Source organism: Dermochelys coriacea, chromosome 1, assembly GCF_009764565.3.
Source record: "Dermochelys coriacea isolate rDerCor1 chromosome 1, rDerCor1.pri.v4, whole genome shotgun sequence".
Taxonomy (NCBI): Eukaryota; Metazoa; Chordata; order Testudines; family Dermochelyidae; genus Dermochelys; species Dermochelys coriacea.
Genome location: NC_050068.2, coordinates 244,660,480 through 244,682,994, shown reverse-complemented (window position 1 = coordinate 244,682,994; position 22,515 = coordinate 244,660,480). Strand labels below are relative to the sequence as shown.

General features: G+C 42.5%; 1 protein-coding gene across 12 annotated transcripts in view; it reads left to right on the top strand.

Annotated features, from left to right (window-relative positions):
• The window catches only part of CAPRIN2 (caprin family member 2), a 70,885-nt gene that overhangs the window by 13,653 nt on the left and 34,717 nt on the right, over positions 1-22,515 (top strand). For 5 of the 12 annotated variants that reach the window (XM_038397123.2, XM_038397164.1, XM_038397117.1 and 2 more), the window contains exons 6-10: positions 9,110-9,192; positions 17,910-18,074; positions 18,772-18,815; positions 20,526-21,545; positions 22,446-22,487. In XM_038397123.2, the coding sequence (XP_038253051.1) occupies positions 9,110-9,192; positions 17,910-18,074; positions 18,772-18,815; positions 20,526-21,545; positions 22,446-22,487 (1,354 nt within the window). The remainder of the gene's footprint in view (positions 1-9,109; positions 9,193-17,909; positions 18,075-18,771; positions 18,816-20,525; positions 21,546-22,445; positions 22,488-22,515) is intronic. The other 7 variants (XM_038397181.1, XM_038397170.1, XM_038397140.1 and 4 more) reach the window with 5 other exon arrangements.

The following is a 22,515-nucleotide window of genomic DNA, read 5'->3' as shown; positions in this document are numbered from 1 at the left end:
AGACCAGTGCCAGATTTGCAGCCCATAATGGAGGATAGGCTGAAATTCTTCTGATGAACGCAGGGCTCAGGCTACCATCAGAGCTGCCCTAGTTTGACTTTGAGTGCTGCAACTTGAGTGAGCAGCATGCCTTCAGCTGAATCTCAGCACTGATCTCCCTTGCCACTACTGAGGAAAAAATAAGACTTACAAAGAAGCCCCAGCCAGGGAAATGTCTTCGCCCTCTAAGTCTGCAAAGAGGGACAAGAAGGAGTTAAGTAGAGTGCACCTGAGAAACCTAAGCTGAAATACTCGGCCACCAATTCAGAGAAGTTAGTATGGTTAGCTCCAGTGCTGCAAAGAGCCCTGTCAAGCGCCATGACAGAAGTGGCAGTTTTCATCATCAGCATTGCAAGTGACTATCTCGGTGCTGACTACCCTGGAGGCATTTGGGGGCAAAGAATCAGCTCTGCTAGTCAGTACCGGTGTCCATTACCATACGAATTGGATCCTTCAATGACATTACCACATCCAGCACTGGCAATTCAACCTTTGGTGTTGCAGTAGCCTACTTTCCACATAGGCATCTCTTCAGTACTGTCCAAGGGGAAACCTGTAATGATGGTGATGCTCCTGTGATTAGCAGCTTCTCGGCACCAGCCTCTGGCACAAACTGGGTCAGTCCCTCACTAGTCAGAGGAAGGGGAGTCTTCCTCATCAGACTCAGAGGTGGGATGGTACGTCTCAAAGCCCAAAGCAGGACCTGCTGGTCTCCTCACAATCTTCTCTCCCAGCCTGCCAACACAACCAGTAAATGGGATCTGCCATGGGAATGTGGCAAGGCCAATAGGGTCTGGCCACATCAGTGGCTAGTTTGGAACCTTTGGGGGTTCCCCCAGCTTCCAGATCTTCCCCCTCAGTGTGTACATGGTATCTTTGTCTAGACAGGTGGAGTCCCTGCACTGGGCAGCTCAATCTCCAGAGTCATACCAGACCTGATACTGAACATCAAGAACAGGTCCTAGAGCCAGAGCAACAGGTGGTAGAAGAGATTTTATTTCCAGTCATGCTTCCTCTTCATCCTCTCCAGGTGCAGCTGTTTCATTATGGGGTAACTTCACTTCCTCCTCCTGATGATTTTAAAGTTTATCAGGAGTTGCTGAAGTGTCTTCAGACCTGAGTGTGCAGGTCAGGGAGTCCTCAATCACCTGGTTGACATTTTATTTCAGGGTGGCACTGCCAATAAATGAGGCAGTACTAGAGCCTATAAAAACTTTATGGCAGACTCCATCCTCATTGCCTCCCACCTCAAAAAAGGGCAGAAAAAATACTTTGTACCCTCCCAAGGTTTTGAGTACCTCTGTACTCCCCTACCATTGGGCTCATTGGTCATGACAGTTGCTAATGAGGGAGTGACAAGGCACCAGGCTGCCACCCCGCATCAAAAGATGCTAAAAGGCTGGACTTATTTAGCAGATTTATTTGATGGGGGTTTGAAGGTTCTGCTGGGATTATACAGTTTTAATTTGTGGCTCCATGGAGTAGTTGAGAGCTGCTTATGAGGAATATGAGGCAGGAGTTCTATCCTCATTGACCAGGAAGAGAGCGCATCACTACAGATGCAACTGGATACAGCAGATTCAATAGCTAGAACCATGACTTTTGCAGTTGCTAAGCACAGATCTGGTTGCAGTCTTCTGGTCTTCCCTATGAAGTCCAGAATACTATCCAGGACTTACTGTTTGAGGGTCCTTTCACTAGTTTCAAACTAGATGCAGTAAGCTCTGTGGGGTTAAGGACTCTAAAGCCACCTTTAAGTCCTTAGGCTTGTGCACACCTGCCCCAGTTAGACAGCACTATCAGCTCCAGCAGATGCACTGGTATTCTGCTCAATCTCCATAACAGGACCTGCGCATTGGCCTTTTTCCCCTCATGCTGCTGTGGCTCCATCTCCAGTCCCTTTAAGACACCTGGGAAGTACAAAGCAGTCACTTTGATGGGCTGGTCTAGGTTGTCATATCAGTCTCCATCTCCCAGACCAAACTCCTTCACCTTCTTCAACTGTCCCACTTCCACAATGGCTGATCCCACTGGTCCAAATAATTTGGGTCTTGAGCACTGAAGAAATGGTTTATGCTCTCCAGTTTGCTTCTACCCCCTTCTCCAGACCTCTCTGGGGACCACTCTTATGAGGTGCTTCTTATTCAAGAAGTGCAGCATCTCCTTCAGTTGGGAGCCATAGTGGATTCCACATGGTCTCAGAGGGAAGGGGTTTTATTTATTTCCTAATCCCAACAATGAACTGGGGAAGGGAGTTTTCTGTCCAACTCAGCAGGCTCTTGAAAAGATAAGGTTCTGCATGGTCATCCAACATCTCTTATCCTCAACCTGGAGACTGTTGCCCTCAACTTAAAATGCCTATTTCCATATTGCAATCAAGCACACAGGGAGTACCTCTGACTTCTGGTAAATCAATCATTCTGGGTTCACTGTACTCCTTTCGGCCTGTCGGCAACACAGGGTCTTTACAAAATTTATGGGAGTAGCAGCTGCATTCCTCTGAAGATCGTGAATTCAGGTTTACTCCTACATGGATGACTGGCTTGTGAAGAGCTGTTGCAAATTGCAGTTAAAGCAGTGTAGCCCTGATCCAGTCCATGTTTAATCCTCTGGGACTATTAATTAATGTAGAAAATTAATTACATTTTACTACTACATTTTACAGTTTATGGGGACTGTACTAGACTGTTTACAAGCCAGGGTCTTTTTCAGACTTCAGGATCCAGGCAATTCAGTCAATTGTAGGTCTGAAGGCTCACCCAGTCACAGCAGCACAAAACTGTTTGAGGCTTCTGGGATATAGCCTCTTGCATCTACATAGTTCAGTACACCAGACTATGCCTCAGAACTTTGCAGGGCTGGTTGACATCAATCTACTTACCAAGCTGCTATCACATACCCTCTGGTAAGGGCACCCTCATGATGTTCTCATTTTCCTGGATTGTCTGGATTTGTCCACAGATGCATGGGCATGCATTTCATTTGCCTGCCTGCAACTGATGCTGATGCTAGTGATCAGCTCTCCATCCTAGACCAGTTGCATCTATCTGAGAACACAACTACTGTGGTCCTCTGAAGATTTAGCTTTACACATCCATGTCAGAATGAAAAGCTTTCAGGCTGGCATGCCAAATATTTTGATCACAGATTAGGGGAAGCAGCCTGCTAATCCTTTGAAACATTCTACTTCACAAGCAGAGGGGAGCCTACCCTTCTCCACTCTGTCAGGAGGCGACTCTACTCTGGGAACTCTACATTGCTAACTTAGTAGATCTGCTGCTCTTAGTATCTTATCTGCTGGGGATATAGAATGACCTAGCAGACTGCCTGAGCAGATCACTTGTGGCGATTCAAGTGGTCACTTTGTCCAGATGTGGCCAGACACAGCTTCCAGTAGTGCAAATTTTCCCAAGTAGACCTGTTTGACACTGTCAAAGTTCTGTTTCCTACAGCATCATAGCCTGGGTTCCATAACAGATGTTTTTTATTGCCATGGTCAGGCAGGCTCTTCCATGCTTTTTCCATCACTCCCACTCCTTCACAAGTATTACTAAAGATATGACCGTATCAGGCCTGTCAAGGTTCCTTTCCCACTCTGAACTCTACAGTACAGATGTGAGGATCTGCATGAAAGACCCCCTAAGCTTATTCTTACCAGCTTAGGTTAAAAGCTGCCACCACCACAGTGTTTCACAAAACAGGGGAAGTGCCTACGTGGAAACCCCCCCTCAAATATCCCCCCAAGCACTACACCCCCTTTCCTGGGGAAGGATTGATAAAAAATAGTCACCAATTTGCATAGGTGAACACAGACCCAAACCCTTGGATCTTAAGAAAAATGAAAAAAGCAATCAGGTTTTTAAAAGAAGGATTTTAATTAAAGAAAGTAAAAGAATCACCTCTGTAAAATCAGGATGGTAAATATCTTGAAGGGTAATTTAGATTCAAAACGTAGAGAATCCCTCTAGGCAAAACCTTAAGTTACAAAAAGACACAAACAGGAATATACATTCCATTCAGCACAACTTATTTTCTCAGCCATTTAAACAAAACAATCTACCACATATCTAATTAGATTGCTTACTAACTCTTTACAGGAGTTCTGACCTGCATTCCTGCTCTGGTCCCGGCAAAAACATCCCACAGACAGAGGACCCTTTGGTTTTTTTGTTTTCCTTCCCCCTCCAGCTTTGAAAGTATCTTTTCCTCATTGGTCATTTTGGTCAGGTGCTAGCGAGGTTCTTAGCTTCTTAACCCTTTATAGGTGAAAGGGTTTTTCCTCTGGCCAGGGTTTATCCTTCCCTTTATATTTATGAGAAGGCCAGAGTCAGACTTATAACCCTAGCAAGGGACTGTCACACTGGTTCTCTATGCTCTTGGCAGTGTCAGTGAAAGTCACTTTCACTGGACTTGGACCTAATCTCCCAAGATCATGGTCCCCTACAGTCCCTTCATTACACTCCATGGCTAGATACTAGAGAGCTGTCTTTGTTTGAAAGTTCAAGAAGATATGCTAAATAGGATCATAAAACTGTAGAGTGGAAGGGACCTTGATAGGTCATCTAGTCCTGTCCTCTTCACTGAGGCAGGCCTAAGTATTATCTAGATCAGTGTTTCTCAATAGCCAGTCTGGACCAGTGCCCCAGTCCTTGATCTCCCTGACACAGTTTAGGAAGACAGCAACTTTGTCCCTGGTATCAAAAAGGTTGAAAAACACTCATCTAGACCATCCTTGACAGGTGTTTGGTGGTTTAAGAATATTTTACACAATGACAAACTTCACTACGTCCTTAGGCAATTTGTTCCAGTGCTTAACTACCCTTACGGTTAGGAAGTTTTTCCTATTGTCTAGTCTAAATATCTCGATGCAGTTTAAGCTGCTTATCCTGGCCTCAGTGGCTAAGGAGAACAATTTATCACCCTTTATAACTTTTCATGTACTTGAAGTCTATGTTCTCTTCTCTTTTCTCCCCCCCCCCCCGCAGTATTTTAGAACTAAATGGAGATGGTTTTTCCATCTTGTTCTTCAGTTCAACATACCCTGGACTGCTTATTTTACCTGAAGCACCAAGGTTTAGCAGTTTGATCATAGTACATCTATTGGCTATTTCAGCATTCCATCCTAAAGTACAGTTCTATTTTTTTCCACTGACTTGTACATAAGGTTTTTAAAAGGCTTAGTCAAATTATACTCTCTAGGACACAACCCTATTTCCACCAGGGGAGCTGAACTTAGTTCTGTCAAGTCTTATAGGTTCCCCATTTGAACTGTTGGCCACCAAAATTGCCATCTTCATAGCCATTACCACAACCAGATGAGTAGCAGTACTGTTCGCAATGTTGGGCCCTCCATATAGTCTTATTTTGAAGGACAAGATTTACCTCCATACTCCTCCAAAGGTGGTGTCACCTTTCCACATCAACCAGCCAGTTTTCCCATATTCTACCAAAAGAAGAGTGTTTGCATACCTTGGACATCAGGAAACATCTAACTTCCTACTTAGAAGGAACCACGCACTTCTGTAAATCCTCACAGCTATTTGTAGCAGTGGCAATCTGTTTCCACCCAGAGAATTTCTTCCTGGATAACCTCCTGTATATGCATGTGCTCTGTCACTCCACCTAGCAGTCACAGCTCATTAGATGAGGTCACAATCTGTCTGGCCTTTCTGCTCCTCGTTTCAGTTGCAGACACTTGTAGAGGAGCATCCTGGTCCTTGGTTCCCATGTTTACCTCCCACTGTGCAGTGGCTCCAGAGATGAAGCCAGAGTTGGATGGGTTGGTCTCCAATCTTTATTAAAATAGCCTCTGATTACACCTTCTGTTCTTATGGCTTGTGTGACTGGATGCCTGGGATGGGCACACTGAGAGTACCACACTCAGGGCAGACAATCCCCTGAACTGATGGTTAATTCTATAATTAGATTCACCATGCCAGTAATAAAAGAGCTTCTGTAATACCACGCTGGTTAACAAGAAGCCAAACTGTCCCCTTCTGGCATTCCAGCCCTTGGCTCCTATCCAGATGACCAAGTCTAATATAGTGAGAGGCTACTGAAAACCCTATTCACCATATTTAAAGTTCTACTACTCAAAGGATCATTTACCCTCAGGTCAACATGTCTCAGATCTAACCCAAATATCCCACTGTCAGCCAACCCTTAATAAACTAAAGATTTATTAATAATTATTGAATGTTAAGGAATCATACCTACAAGTGATTCTCCCCCCTCAGTGTTCATAGCTCAGGATCATAGCATTTATATCTGCTGGCTTGTAAAAGTCTCTGAAACCATCCCTAAAGGTCAGAATCCAAAGGCAGCTTAGAGGTCAAGTCTGAGATCTTTCCATACATTTTTCCAGGGTATTCCAGGTAACTATTTGCAAGATCAGTCCTTCGGCTCAAACTTCCCCAGTCAAAGTTCAGTAGACTACTGATGAAAGGGTCAGGCCTGCATTTTCTTTTGTAACTCTCAAAGAGGCTGACAAGCTGTCTCTCAAATTTTCACAGAAGGGATTTCCTCCAAGGAAGAATAGGCAATGCAGATTGTGGACCCTAGCTTTGAAGCTAATCTTCTATTTCCTATGCATACATGGGTTAACTAGTTGCACTTATTTACATAAGGCAATTAGCCAGTTCTCCATTATAACAGTTAAGCTGAAGGCAATGTAGATTAGTTTCCAGCAGTGTCTCATATTTGGTCTTAAGGTTAACTGAACACAGTTGCATACATAATGTTAGGCAATTAAGGTGTTGAAGGGAATTGGTGTCTACAAGCTATTTTGGTTACATTGTTTAACAGGATATAGCTAAACAAATATGTTTAGCATCTACCCTTGGTTTCTATTCCACAAATTAATGGGTTAATGATTGCTGATCTAGTTCATCTCTCTGAAATTCACGTACAAGTGAATTGTCCTGATTACAATTGTAATGCCTCCTAAGTTATGGGTCATACACAGGTTGGCTGGTCTGCCAGCGTCACAGCTTGAGTCACCAGTAGTGTAATGTGCAAGTGCAATCACTGGAACTGTTGCATTGTTCGGTAATAGTTCTTCGAGATGTGATGCACATGTCCCTTACATGATCCACCTCCCTACCTCTCTACATTGGAGTTCCAGTAAAGACCTGAGGAGAAGCTAAGGCCAGCTCTGGCCTTTATATGTTTGCTCAGTGATGTGTGGCAGCAGGGGGAGTGCAAGCAATATAACAGGTATAGCTGATGGAAAACTTCTGGTGGCTGGGTGTACAGATACCCATAGAGGAATGGACATGTGCAAGCTACCTTGGAGAACAAGTTACTCTACAGGCTGGTAACATTTTTCCCCCCACAGGGCTCAAAGTTTAGGTTGGCAAATTTGCTGAGGAGAGGTGCATGCATTCTGATTCCCAGTGGTGTAAGTTGCTTGTAACTGGTCCTGCTACACAATGCCCTTCAGTCTTTCCACTTTGACAGTACAATGAAGTGCCAATATTGGGAGTGCTTCCCATTGTAATATACTTTCACCAAGCAGGCCAGGTGGCAGTTCTGAGCGGCACTCTGCCCCTTCCTTTCAGGAAGAAGTGCACCAAGTGTCCTAAACATGTTCCCTGAGGAAGGGAATGGTGTTCCCTTCTGTATACATGAAATGAGGCAGTAGATCTTTGTTACATGAATCCCAAAGAGGTATTAAAGCCAATAATTTTGGGTCCTTATCTTTGGTATCGGCATTGGTTATCAGCTGCAAATGTAAGCAGCAGGCCAAAGAATGTGGTGGTTGCTTTGGCATTAAAATCATTAATCCAGGTACTAAAATGTCAGACCTTGGTGTATTTGAAGGCTACAACGCTATTTCTGGCCTCCTTTATTCACTGTCTAGAGTGCTGACCAATATTGACATCATGCCATTTTAATCTCTTCGTATGGTCCCTCAGCATATTTGGCTGACGCTAGCACGATACTACCTATGCAGTTTTGTAAGGGGCACAGTCCTTATTGTTCTGTACAGCTGGAAGCGATGCTGCTCTTGCTTCTGCTTACTCGGATAGCAAGTTCACCAAAAATCTTGCTGATCAAAATGTGCAGTCTGTGTTTAGGCTACTGAATTCTTTAAGCATTCTGTTATACAGGAGTACTTTCACAATTCACTTTTAAAATAGGCTTCTTTCAGCAAGGGACTATACCCATTCCTTGGCTTTTCATACTAACTTGTTTACTTTAATGGGATGGTGGATATAGATTGACTAGAGTTCTCAAGACCTTGACTGTTAAAACTAATTGTATATTATATTTCTAAGTGTAATCTGATTCTTGTCTCTTAGTGTCAGACTAAACCAATCGATTGGTTAAGACCCGCTAGGTTAGTGCTGAATATTGAGAATGTAATGTGAGCCTTTTGAAGGCCTTATCTTATCAAAGTATGGGCTAGAGACCTTGAAGTTGCGAGGTAAGGAGAAAACATCTTAATTTTTAGACACCTGCCTCAAATGACTCTGGTCATGTAGAACTAAACTTGGCTGACCACTGGTCCCTAAGACGTACCTTAGAAGTATAACCTGCAGCAATATTTCAGATAAAGCAACTGTTTATCATAAACACTTCAGTATGCATCCCACATCTTGAATTCACAGAACACATGCTCATCTGGTCAAACAGCTAAATATTGAATGAAACGATTGTTTGGGCTTGAGTCTTAAGTGGATGAGAGACGCTTCAAACTACTGTTGACCACTAGTGGCAAAATGCTAAACTAAAACAATATCCAGGGTCCCAAAACCACAAACAGAAGTGGTTAGAATTATGTCCAACTGTGTAACATTGTACCAACTGGAGAGAGCTTATTGAAATAAGGAATACTGTTAGTGGGGCTGCCGTCGTAGGTAAACAATGCATACTACTTTTAGTGGCCTTTTTAATTTGAAAAGGCACTAATGGTGATTGCATTAAAAGAATGGCCCTGACTTTAATCCCGTTCCTAAAGAGAAGAAACAGAACTATTGAGGACTACAAATTATCATAGGCAGAAAAATGAATAGCTAAAGGAACATTTCTCTGATCTGCTAACTTTTTTCCCTTTTTTGCTTTCAAGTGTTGAAGACCAGATGGAGCAATCATCGCTCTACTTCTGGGATCTTCTAGAAGGCAGTGAGAAAGCTGTGGTTGGAACAACGTGTAAGTGGCTATTTGGGGAGAGGATAAATAACATTAATTTCTACACTTATTCCTGGGTAAACCTATAATGTAATTAGCATTTTGCAAGTATAAAATGCTGTACAAATGAACATAGTTGGAGGTCTCGTACTGAGCACTGTGCATACTTCTCTGGAATGCTTCATCTTAAAGGACTGAAATGTGTAATCAGTTTTTATTTTGACTGAAATGTGTAATGGTCAATCTGTATATTAAGTGTAGGGCTAGTTAATATAACACAGTGGCATGCTTCTTACTGGAGAATAGGACCATTTTCTCAGTACTGATGGTTTAGAAGCTGTGGGTTGTATGCATGCTGGCTTTATTCTAGAATATTATGCAATAGTAGCTGTCAAGGTTCCTTCCCCACTCTGAGCTTTAGGGCACAGATGTGGGGACCTGCACAAAAACCTCCTAAGCTTACTTTTACCAGCTTAGGTGAAAACTTCCCCAAGATGCAAACTATTTTTTACCTTTTGCCCTTGGACTTTATCGCTGCTACCACCAAACTTCTAACGGCTATATAGCTGGGAAAGAGCCCGTTTGGAACGTCTTCCCTCCCAAAATCCTCCCGAACCTTACACCCCCTTTCTTGGGGAAGGTTTGATAAAAATCCTCACCAATTTGCATAGGTGAACACAGACCCAAACTCTTGGATCTTAACAATGAAAAAGCAATCAGATTCTTAAACAATTTTAATAGAAGAAAAAGTAAAAGAATCACCTCAGTAAATTCAGGATGGTAAATACCTTACAGGGTAGTTAGAGTCAAAACATAGAGAATCCCTCTAGGCAAAACCTTAAATTACAAAAAGACAAACAGGAATATCCATTCCATTCAGCACAGCTTATTTTCTCAGCCATTGAAAGAAAACAGAATCTAACGCATACCTAACTAGATTACTTACTAAGTTCTAAGACCCCATCCCTGTTCTGTCCCTGGCAAAAGCGTCACACAGACAGACCCAGACCCTTTGTTTCTCCCCCCTCCAGCTTTGAAAGTATCTTGTCTCCTCATTGGTCATTTTGGTCAGGTGCCAGCGAGGTTATCCTAGCTTCTTAACCCTTTACAGGTGAAAGGGTTTTTCCTCTGGCCAGGAGGGATTTTAAAGGTGTTTACCCTTCCCTTTATATTTGACAGTAGCCATCCATCAATTCGGAACTAACCTTGGAGACCAAACTAAACCTTCAGTGTGATAACTTGCATTTTTATTGTAAAGGAGATTGATCAGTGTGCCAATGAGTTAATTCTGGAACCCTAACTTCAAACTTTTCTGGATTGGGTATAATAGACTTGCACTTTCACTGGCCCCGACAGTCTTGGTCAAGGTTCACTGCTGAGGACTTACAGCATAGGGATGTAAACAGATATGGAGAGCAACTTTTAACATTTTATCAAAGTAAACTTTAGGCTTTCTCTTCCTTGTCAGAATACATTAGTAGCACATGCTGTAGCTGATATCAACGCCTTCAAAAGTGCTGTTTCATCTCTGAGGTCTGGAAAGTGCCTCAATCTGTAGATGCATTCAAGATTGTAAATCTAATTCTTTGAGTGATTGCATAGTTCAACTGGTGCCAGAGTATTTCCTCTAGCAATGCCCATATGATTGGACATGTATGGCCCGCACTTTTCTTCATGCCTGGAGTTGAGTATAAAGGAGGAAGCGGCCCTGTTCATTGTTTCTTCTTACTTTTGGCAATCAGAGCTTGTATGTAATCAGTATATAACTGAACATAGTGGTCATTTTTCATCCATTTTGACATTTATTTTTTCAGTCCAGTATCTTCTAATTCTCAAATCCAACTGGGGTGTCAAGCCCGTTCTAGACTAAACAGATGCAGCAAAAAGTTGAAGTTCCATATGGATTTCCTTGTCGGTTATCCTTGCTCTAGATCTGGGAGAATGGAGTGCTGCCCTTAGCTTTCAGGATGCCTACTCCCATGTGGCAATATACTGGGGTCACAGAAGGTTTCTAATGTTCATGGTAGGAGAAGGTCATTGCCAGTTCACCATACTCCCCTTCAGGCTATTGTTGGCACTAAGGGTTTTCATGTAGTGCATGGTGTTAGTGGCAGCTTACTTCAGGATTTGGGACATAAGATTATATCCATACGTGGATGATTGGGATCACTCCAGTCAGCAAGTGGACAGAAACATTCATCAAATCCTCCATCTGTTCAGCTGCTTAGGCCTGATAATCCCAGCAGGGACATATTTCATTGACCCATTCCTAGACTCTACTTCGGCCAGGACCTACCTGCCCCAAACTTAGCTTTTGACTATCTAGGACCCTTTTGTAGCTGCTTCTTGAAGACTACACACCACAGTACATAACTGCCTCAGGCTCTTGGGGAAAATGGTTGCTTGTATGTATGTGATAAAGATTCCATCTCTGATGTATGTGGATGTGAGTAAAGTGAGTCTGTCACCTGAACACATTTGTATGCATCCCAGCCAGTGTGGTCCCTAGATTGGTGGATGAATCAGGACAGTGGAGGGTGGGCCTATTCTCACCACCTCTCTCCCTTTTATGATTTGAGTAGCAAATGCTTCTGCTGTGGGGTGGGGAGCATATGTGGCAGAACTGCAGCCTCAGGACATGTGGTCCGTTCATGAGGCCAGGTTACACAACGTTCTCAAACTGCATGCAGTATTCCAAATGTCAGCAGTTCCTACCACATTCATGGCAAGGCCATACAGGTGCTCAAACATCGCAGCTGTTTTATGTAAGCAGGTAGGGGGGTACTAGGTCAAAGACTGCCTCTTGACACAGGTTAAACAGTGGAATTTCTGTGTAAGGAATTGTATAATTCTCAAGGCTTCACATGTTTCAGGCAATCAGTTGCCTGGCAGATCATCTAGGCAAATTGTTCAGTCTAGATTGAGTGGTCTCAAGTCAAGAATGTTGGTCTTTTGAGCAGAACAAGAAAATGCCTCTGTTTCTATTCCAGAACAGATCAGTCAGGCTTCCATCTCAGATGCTTACATGTTTCCATGGAAACATAATCTTCTGTATGCTTACCCACCAATATTCATTTCCAGAGTGGTGGTAAAAAAAAAAAACACAAACCTCAAACAAGACTGGGGTAGGGGGTCCTCAGAGCCCCAGCTTGGGAGGAATAACCTTGGTACTTGGGTTTGTACACACAGGCCACCAAAACTCCTTTACTTCTGCTGCTAGTGAGGGACTTAATATCCCAGAACCATGGTCGTGGGTTGAGGTGCAACACTAAGTGCTTTACTTCATGACGGTTTCTTTCTGGCTAATCTCAGAAGAGGCACACTGTTCAGCAGCAGTCTGGAATATTCTGCTTTAATGGTAGAAAACCTTCCACAAGAGCTACTTGCTTTAGTAAGTGGAAATGTCTCCATCTGTGCAGCTCACCACAATGTGTCCTACAGTTTGCAGTCCAGAAAATATTGGATTAAGTGTAGCACAGTGGTTCTCAAACTTAGGTATTGGTGAGCCCTTTCACACGGCAAGCCTGAGTGCAACCCCCTTACCAAATGTGTTTTTAATTTTAAAAATACTTAACACCATTATAAATGCTGGAGGCAAAGCACGGTTTGGGTTGGAGGCTGACAGCTTGCAACCCCCCCAAGTAATAACTTTGCAACTCCTTGAGGGTCACAACCCCCAATTTGAGAACCCCTTGTCTAGCAGTCCAGTCAATGCATTGGACTTAAATTTTTGCATTTCACCCTTGCATTGCTGGAAGGACTGTTTCCACTCATCCCAAGGCAACCAGATTCCTGAGGATTGGCTATCTGGATCCAACCATGTCATGTGACATGAGTTTAGTTTTTAGCTTTTATAGGGCCTCTATTTGAGCCTTTATCCTCTTGTTTGATATTGCATCTCTTGGATAAAGTGGCTGCTTAAGTAGCCATTACATACATGGGGGCATTGTATGCTATGATTATTGACCCTCATGCAGTATTCTACAAGGTCAAGGTGCAGCCTAGATCTCACTCCAAATTCATATCCAAAGTGTTTTGTCTGACATCTCGGTCAGTATTGCTCTGGCATTTTATCTGAATAGGAAACAGAGCTGAAAGGGTTTTGTTCTTAATAGAGAATGAGACATCCTGAGGTAGACTTTTTTTACCAGCCACATTTCCATGTCTTAAACTGCCAAAGATCTCAACTCCTGAAATATTTATTGCATTCATCTAGAGCACGTTCAATATTTACTGCATTTGTGAGATGTTCCTACTGCCGCTTAAGGGTAGCAACCCAGGCCTCTGTACGTACTTTTGCAAGACATTTACGTAATTACGACTGCATCAAGGGACACAGTAAATGTAGGGAAAGTAGTCCTACAGTAATTCTTCAGATGAGACTCCTAGCCCTACCTCCATCAAAAAAAAACCACTTGGGAGTCACTTACGGCAAATGGACATGTATGTAATTAAAGAAAAAGTTAACCTCTAGTAACTGTTCTTTAGGGTGTTACATATGCCCATTCCACAACCCACCCTTTGCTTTTCTGGGGTGTCCAGAACTGCAAGTCACTTGGTTCCTGCTCTGCCTCAGAGAGAGGTTTGATTCTAAACTGCATGTGACTGGTTACCTGATGCTCCAGTCCAGGGATCAGCAACCTGTGGGCCAGGCTGGTTTGTTTTTACCTGCTGCGTGCACAGGTTCAGCCGATCACAGTTCCCACTGGCCATGGTTTGCTGTTCCAGGCCAATGGGGGCTGCAGGAAGCAGCGCAGGAAGAGGGATGTGCTGGCTGCCGCTTCCTGCAGCCTCCATTGGCCTGGAGTGGCAAGCCGTGCTCAGTGGGAGCTACCATCGGCCGAACCTGCGCAAGCAGCAGGTAAACAACCGCCTGGCCTGCTAGGGGGTTTACCCTGGTGGGCTGCATGCCAAAGATTGCTGATCCCTGCTCCGGTCTCTTAGCTTGCCAGCCAAACAAATTCCTCAGGACTCTGACAGCCTTTACTTGGCCTTGCAGGTAACACTTCGTGCACTTCATTCCCACCCCTGCTCCCTTGAAATGTTGTCCTGCAGTATGCAGCCCATGACTGTGCCCACACATTTCCAAATCTGCAGGATGCATACCAGCCTGTTAGCTCAGCTGAGGAGTCACTTTCACATATTTTGTGCTGAGATGAACTTACAATAAAACCAATAAGTTTATTAATAAAGAACAGATTGAAGTGATACAAAGTGAGGATAATAGAAACAGAAGATGGTTAAAAATCAAGTATAACATGCTTTCTAGTGACTAAAACATAACTAACTGAAATCTTTATCAGCTTTTCACTGAAAGCCTCCTCAGCATCACATGTCCTTAGAGCCAGGATTCAGCCATCATAAATACAAAAAGCATTTTGCTTGTCACTCCCTCAGTGACAGATAATCACAATGCCTTTTCTCCCTCTTCTTATAGTCCAGGAAACCTTTGAAATGTATCCTTTTGAAGTGTACCACTGGACAAAGTTTCTCTCCCCTGCTGTTTGTTCTTTGGGGTGCAGATGACATGTTTGCTGCCCTTGTTCTGTAAACTTGCATTTTCTGTTGACTTGTTATGCAAATATAATTCCCTTAGTCTCTTGCTAGCCCTGTTTCATTGGCATTCAAGACTTTGAGAGCGAGGCAAGTCAATATTCCTTTGCCTGGAAAACCCTTATTAACCATGCCTGGCTTACACATTCCATCCATGCATCTTGCAACAATCGTGACCAGCATGATAGTTTTTTGATATATTACATGACTTTCTTTGTCAAATACCATAACAATGTGTTAAGAGTTTTCATTACATGCTAGTGAACCCTCTGCTAGGGGGCATTGAGGGCTCTAAAGCATTGTAGTCTTTTTGTATTAAAGGTGAGAAATATCTTATTACTTAAACCCTAATAACTTTCAACCCATTTTTATTCTTCTCTTCCTGAAGCTGCTCTGTCCATTTAATCATACAGTCCTAGACCAAGCACAAGCTGGATTTTACTCTGTCAACAAGTACTTGCATAGTTACCATTGTTGAAGCTGGCAGCTCCTCTTCCTCATTCTTACCGACACTAGAGCATAAAATCCTCTTGGACTTCCTTTGTGGGTTTCTCTGGCTCTCCTGCAGGTTCACTTATTTCATCACTTGTCTGACTGCTGTGCACCAAGATCCCCTCATGACGTTCAGTTCTTAACACTTGGATCTTTGTTCTTTGTCACTATCTTGGCTCATAACCTCACCTAATCTATTGTTATATAGATAAATCTAACTGCTCCAAGGACCTCTTAATGCTAACTAGCAGAGGGCACAGGCGTACATAGTGGTTCAGAGATCCTCTAGATTGCCCAAAAGGGATGTTAGAAGCTTTTTGCTGAAAGCACATTAAGCTGGTGGTCATAATTATTGCAAGATAGATGTGTTTATACTGAAAATTGTGTTCTCTAGGACTTTAAGTGACTTGCCTTTAACTACAAGGTAGCATGTATTAGACAAACTTCTCCAGGCAGGAGGTGGGGGGGGGAGACTCATCTTGGTGGGACATTCTGTATTATGTCTCAAAATAGAAATCTATAATCAAGTCAAATGCTACTGAAGAGTTTCTGGAGACTTCAGAATAAAATTACCAGGAAAAGGGGGACGTGGGGGGACCTGTTTTGCAAGTGAAGATCAAAAGATCTGGTCTGGTATATTTAGGGTACAAATTCACCTGCAGGTATCCTTGTCTATGAGGGCAAGCTGCCAGTGCGCTTGATCTCATGAAAGGGGATCTCAACAAACCTGGCTGAAAATTATGGGAAAAGGACTATATGGGTAAGCTATCCTGTAGGAGATAATGTCTTACGAGTTAAATTTAGGCTCTAGACAGATTATGATTTCAATATTTTATTTGTCATTTGAATCTGTTCTTACTTTTTTTAAATATAAATGTGTGGTATGTTAAGTGGGGAGTAATTCAGAGTTCAAATTGTCAGGCTAGTGTGTACTATTTCTTTGGGAGTAGTGAATCTGAGAATTCAGTGGCACAGGAGCTGGGCAATGCAGAGGAATGTTTCGTGTGCCTATTTCTAGCTTGTACACAGAAAATGAGGTCTACAGAGGCCTGGGAAGGTAGTACTTGTGTTGCCAGAGGCTGGTGGAGTCAGAACTGATCCACAGCTGGCACAGACTAGACTTCCTCACACTATGAGTAGGGGGCTAGCAAGGTGCCTCACAAGCTTGCATACCCTTTGAAGCATCACACTAATGCCACAGGCTTGATGAAGAAGCTTTCTCAGCTTCATCTAAATGTCTAGGCAGAGGAGTGTGTGTGCGCTCCTTTTGACTACATGATCTCCAGCTCCTCCTTGGAACTCACTTGCCTCCTGTTCATTACTGTTATCGTTGACTGAGCTTTCCTTCTGACAGCCTGCCTCTTGCCACATCTACAGTGTTGTTTGTCTTAGTGTATCTTATTGCCTTAATCCCAACACTTCTGAAATCCTTTCTCAGATGTCTCCCTCTTGCCTTGAAGTCTCAGCCCTCTACTCTAGTTTGTCAAATTGTGCTGTCTGCTTTCTTACACACAACCAACACACTATGCATCTTCATCCCCTGTTGGAGCTTTCCTTCATGATCATAACGTTTGTCTTGACTTCTACAAACTTCAGCCTAATATTTGCTCTCTTCTCATTGCTATTCCTTTTTCTTGTCCATACTCTTTGCTTCTCACTCATCTTACCACTACTAGACTTGCAGAGAAGTCTTTACCTGCTATGCTGTCTAAAACATCCTAATACCATCTGAAAATATCTTCTCCTTTACCTAGATGTTGTAACTTGTGGCTCAGTAATGTATTAGTTTTACGCAATTAGTGATAACTTGTCTAAAATGCTATACAAGAAGTTTTTGCCTTTGGGGTTGGGTTAGACCAGTGGTCACCAACCAGTAGATCGCAATCGACTGGTCAATCCTGGAGCCTCTGCCAATTTCAATCTCCGGCCACTAAAAGTCCAGTGACACTACAGAGGTGTTGTAGGTGGGAGGCAGGCAGATCTTCATGCTGCTGCTGCTGCCCCCGTTCTGACTCCGCAGCTATCATTGGCTGCCAACTGCAGTCAATGGGAGCTGCAGAGTTGGTGCTGTGGGACAGCAGCAGCTTATGTGGAGTCTCCTGCCGCCTCTTGCCCCTCGGCCCGCAGAAACATGCCACTGCTTCAGGGAGCAGTGTGGGGTCAGGGTAGATAGGGAGCCTGCCTTAGGCCTGCTGCACTGCTGATTGGTAGCCACCAGTGGTAAGCACCTCCTGGCCAGAGCCTGCACCTTGCACCACTTTTTGTATCCCTGTCCCAGCCTGGAGCCCTGACTTGGACCCAAACTCCCTCCCAGAGCTTGCCCCCTCCTATACCCTGCCCCAGTCTCTCAGCCCAGAGCCCCCCAATTCCAAACCCCTCAGCCCCAGCACAGAACCTGCACTCCTGCCCCAGCCTGATGAAAGTGAATGAGGGTAGGGAGAGCAAGCAAGTGAGCAGGATGGGCCCTCGAGATAGGGGCAGGGTAAATCCTGAGTCTTAAATTCAAAAAGTGATCTTGTGTGTAAAAAGATTGGAGACCACTGGGTTAGACATTGTAGTTTAAATATAAAGAAGCTTCCAAGGACACACCTTCAGATGGTAAGATGTGAACGCTTTTTTTACCCTCTGACTTGCATATGTCAACATTTTTATATTTTTTATATATATAAAATATACAATTTTTTACTCTTCAGATAAACATATGAAGGAACTGTTATCCAAACTCTTAAACTCCGGATATTTTGAAAATATTCCTGTGCCTCGCAACATGCAAATAAAAGAGGAATTGGAAGAGGAAGTAGTGAGAAAATCTGAGAGACCAAGACAGTTTCCAAAAGGAGAGTCTGTCAAAGAGCCAGGTTGAGTATATTTCCAAGTGTAATTCCTGATCCATGTTAAGATAAGCTTCTCAAAGAGCTGAGTATTCAGAAATCTTGAATAGCCTAGTTTTATCAACTTAATCATATTGCAAGTATGCAGAAGCTTAATCCAGTGACTTTTTTGGACTACAGTACAGCTAAATTCAGTTGGAATATCAGTAACTAAAATATACTGTTGCAAGTTTTGTACAGTATATGTTGGTTTGAACACCATGTAACGCTAGTAAGGGAATGGTTTCACTGATACTAGTATTTTGGATCAAAAATTCAGTTAAATGTATTTTTTATATCTAACATGTGCTGTCTGTGCTTTGACTACCTCATTGCTGAAGCTGTGGGAAATGCCTGTTGTAGGTAAATGTCACAGTTGAGTGCACTACTACAGTGGTTGGGTTATAGATACTGCAAGGGAATGTTTTTTTTTTTCTGAATCTTTCCTTTTTAATTTGTACTTTTAAGTGAAAATTTTTACAAAACCGAAGTTTGGGAAGACCTAAGATTCATGTTTAATGTAGAACATAAATTAAGAATGTTTTAGAAAATCCTTCACATCAGCAATTGACTTTTAACTAATTGTCAAATCAGTGATTTTTTTAATCGACTTCGTTGGGACAGTGAAAGATTGCATGTTTCTCTGTAATAATCTGAAGCAAATTAATGTCATCCCTCTTCCTAGAACCCCTTATGAAGCTTTTGCAGTCTGAGATACAGCCACAAGAGGTAAAAATACTGGATTTAACCATCTGTCAGAATGCATTTAATTGTGTTTAAAAGTAGTTACACCTCTGGGTGGTAACTTAATTCTGATATAGGAGTCTTAATGTATTGTACAAAAGTTGTGAAACAGTAGAAAACTGCTGTCCAGCAAAATTTTAGCCAAGATCTTAGAACAGAAAACCAAACAATGGTTTAGATGTGCTGCTTCCAAAGTAGAAAAATTAAACTTAAAACTCTAATTTTTAGTCTCAATCCAAAGGAACATTAACATTCCAGAAATATATGGGGTAGAATGTAACCCCCTCTGCTAGGGTTTAGGATTGAGCAGGAATGGTTTAATACATTTGCTGACCCTTTGGAGCATTTTTATAAATTCAGTGGAAAAAGCAAAGCTTCAGATTGTGTAGGTTCAGCTACTTATGTCTTTATTCCTGTTTCCAGAAGATGGATTCTCTAGTACTGCTGCATCAGTCAATACACAATTGTAAATAAAAATCTTCTAAAATGTTAGGCTTGTAACTTTTGTTACCTAGATTTAACACTATGGCAGAGTTAAGAATGGTATTCTACTTTGATTTTACAAAGCCAGGGGTCCCTAGATATTGGCTTGACTATATTAATAGTTGATACTGTAAAATTGCTACATAATTGCCCAACAGTCTGTAGACCACAAATGTCCTTTAAATCTGTTTCAGAACTACAAGGCTACTCATACATTTCAATGAGCAGCATCATAAAGCAAACTTTTTTGATACTTAATCCTGAAAAGGGGACCTTTTTGGCAGTTTGAAATGAAGCAACTGGAAATATCAAAGCTTATGCAATGTCTTTGTATCCCAATCCTCTAAATATCCCAGTAGAGGGAGTATAGCAAATAAAGCAGAACTTTTTATAGAATACTAAAACTAAAATTTAGTCTTCTAGACTTTGCCCAGCCAGTTTAGACTTCCAGTTCTGTGCTATAACTAGTTAAGCAGACAGAACACAGCCAGTAAGTAGTCGTCTGTCACGTTCAGATTTTTACTGGCCTGTAGGCCTACAGTAGCATAGCCACTAGCCTCTGCAAGCTACTTCCAGTTTATCTCTAACTTCCTGGCTCTGAGCAAGAATGCACTGAGACTTGTTCTGGTGATTCAAATGTAGTCTCTAGGATCTGGTCATTAGCTATGATCTGAACTTCCAGTAAATAGAAGAGCTAGTTTATTATGAGCTTTCAGGGGATCAAATAAGCCAAAAGAGCAAGATCTTGTTCTTTAATGAAAGAAATAGTATTCATACTATTCACACTGAAGTGTTTTAGGTGCTATACAGGATGAGGTCAATGTCCTGCAGAAATTACAACTAAATTTTAACATGGCATGATTGTGGATAACAAATAGAGAAGCCATGGAATGAGGAACGACAAGGGTAAGAGCAATAAGATTATATGGCTACTCAATTTGTGCATGTTTCTAGATGTTTAAGTGTTCAATTCTGTTTCATTGTGCTGCTCTCCTCTACAACATGCTGGAAAGAGTAACTATTCAGTGTCCATAACATTATAGGATAAAACCCTGTCTCTTTGTACTGAAACAAAGCAATTCAACTGGCTGCCTGTGTTCTCTGTTTTGGTTAGGTCACTCAACTACAGAGCTTTTTTTTTCCTCACTAAAAAACTGAGCTAAACTCTGGTAGCCATTTTTTCTTGAGCCACTAAATTTCTTTGGTCTGTAGTTTCTCAACAGGCGCTATTTGCCTGAAGCAGAATGCTCTATCAAGAAGCCTAAAGAATGCAAACCGTGGGAAGCAGAGTACACTAGAAAGCAAGAACCTCCAAAATCCTGGGAAATGCTTGTTGATATAGAAGAACAGGAACAAAAGAAGCAAAAGCAGGAATCTCTGAAGCCTTGGGAATCTTGTGGTAGGCATCAGGAACAGAAGAAGCAGGAATCTCCAAAGCTCTGGGAAGCTTGTGTTAGGGAAGAGGAGGGACAGAAGCAGGAGTCTTCGAAGCTCTGGGAAACTAGTGTTAGGGAGGAAGAACAGAAAAAGCAGGAGACTCCAAAGCCTTGGGTAATGCATGTTAGGGAGGAGCAGGATTCCCCAAAACCTTGGATAACAAAAGTTAGGGAAGAGCAGGAACAGAGGAAGCAGGAATCTCCCAGACTTTGGTCCACAAAAGTTCGGGAAGAGCAGGAGCAAAGGAAGCAGGAATCACCAAGACCTTGGGCAACAAATCTTCAGGAAGAGCCAGACCAAAAGCAAGAATCTCAAAGACCTTGGATAACCCAAACTAGGGAGGAACCAGAGCAAAAGAAGCAGGAACCTGTGAAGCCTTGGGGAACGCGTGTTAGGGATGAACCAGAACAAAAGAAGCAGGAACCTGTGAAGCCTTGGGGAACGCGTGTTAGGGAGGAACCAGAACAAAAGAAGCAGGAACCTGTGAAGTCCTGGGAAACACGTGTTAGGGAGGAACCAGAACAAAAGAAGCAGGAACCTGTGAAGTCCTGGGAAACGCGTGTTAGGGAGGAACCAGAACAAAAGAAGCAGGAACCTGTGAAGCCTTGGGGAACACGTGGTAGGGAGGAATCAGAACAAAAGAAGCAGGACCCTCCAAAAGCTTGGGAAACATCTGACCGACAGCAGCCAGTATCATCGCAGCAGTTACAGAATACTCCAAAGTCCTGGGGAGCTGCAAGTCTTGTGCCAAAGGAGCAGATTGGGCCAAAGAAGTGTGATGTGGAACCCAAAGATGTGAGTTGGCATAGGTAGTATTAACTCTCATTAAGCTTATAATGTGAGTATTTCAGACTAAAGCAATATGGTAGAAGATTTGTAAGTTGCATTGTGGAGTTCTGTACTCAGATTTCCATGTTGCTTCTGAGTGGGTTAAGTCAGATTTTTAACTGATATCCTATAACTTGGTGTATCTGGAAAGCAAAATGTTCTCCTTGCTTCTTGCATCAACCCCAGTAATACTGTGGTTGGGCCTCAAATGAAAATTACATTTTTGCAAAAGGCAGAATAGAATTCATTTAGCTCTTCTGCAGCTGATAGCTCTCAATGTCCACTTCCATTAATGCTACAAATCCAGGTACGACTCAGACAAGGATAGATTCTTAAAGTACTATATACAAATAGCACTTCAATAAGCTTTTAGGCTTTTAACTAAAATAGCTTTTAAATCTGGGTATTTTTACTTGATCTAGAAGTTGATCAACTTAATTGATGCTTAAGTATGCATTTCCAGATGAATGAATATGCTAAACTACTGTTCTGGAATGTTTTGGAAACTCTAACACAGTGGTTCGGTTTAGTAACATAGAAAATGCAAGGTTTTGCAGGATCCAACAACCTTCCAGCTTAATTTTAAATTTCCTCTCTTCCCCAACTGTGTACACAAGTAGCTTGGAGAAATCGATAGTGAACAGATCAGTATCTGGAGAGGCGTGCTTCCAAAGTAGTAATTAGGCTTGATCTAAATTTTAGTAAGACTATAGATGGAAAATAGAGAGCCAATGAAGTGGCTTGTGCACAGGTATTGTCCAACTCTACTTCTTTTTAAAGCTGTCGTATTTCAGTAAATGACTAGATTAGATGGACAAGATCAATATAAGATGTACAATATTGAAAAGTGGATATTCTTGTATCTAGAGACGGGATCGCAGACAGAAGCATGAATCTGAAGTGAAACGAGTGGGTAACGTAAAACAGTGGGTGATAA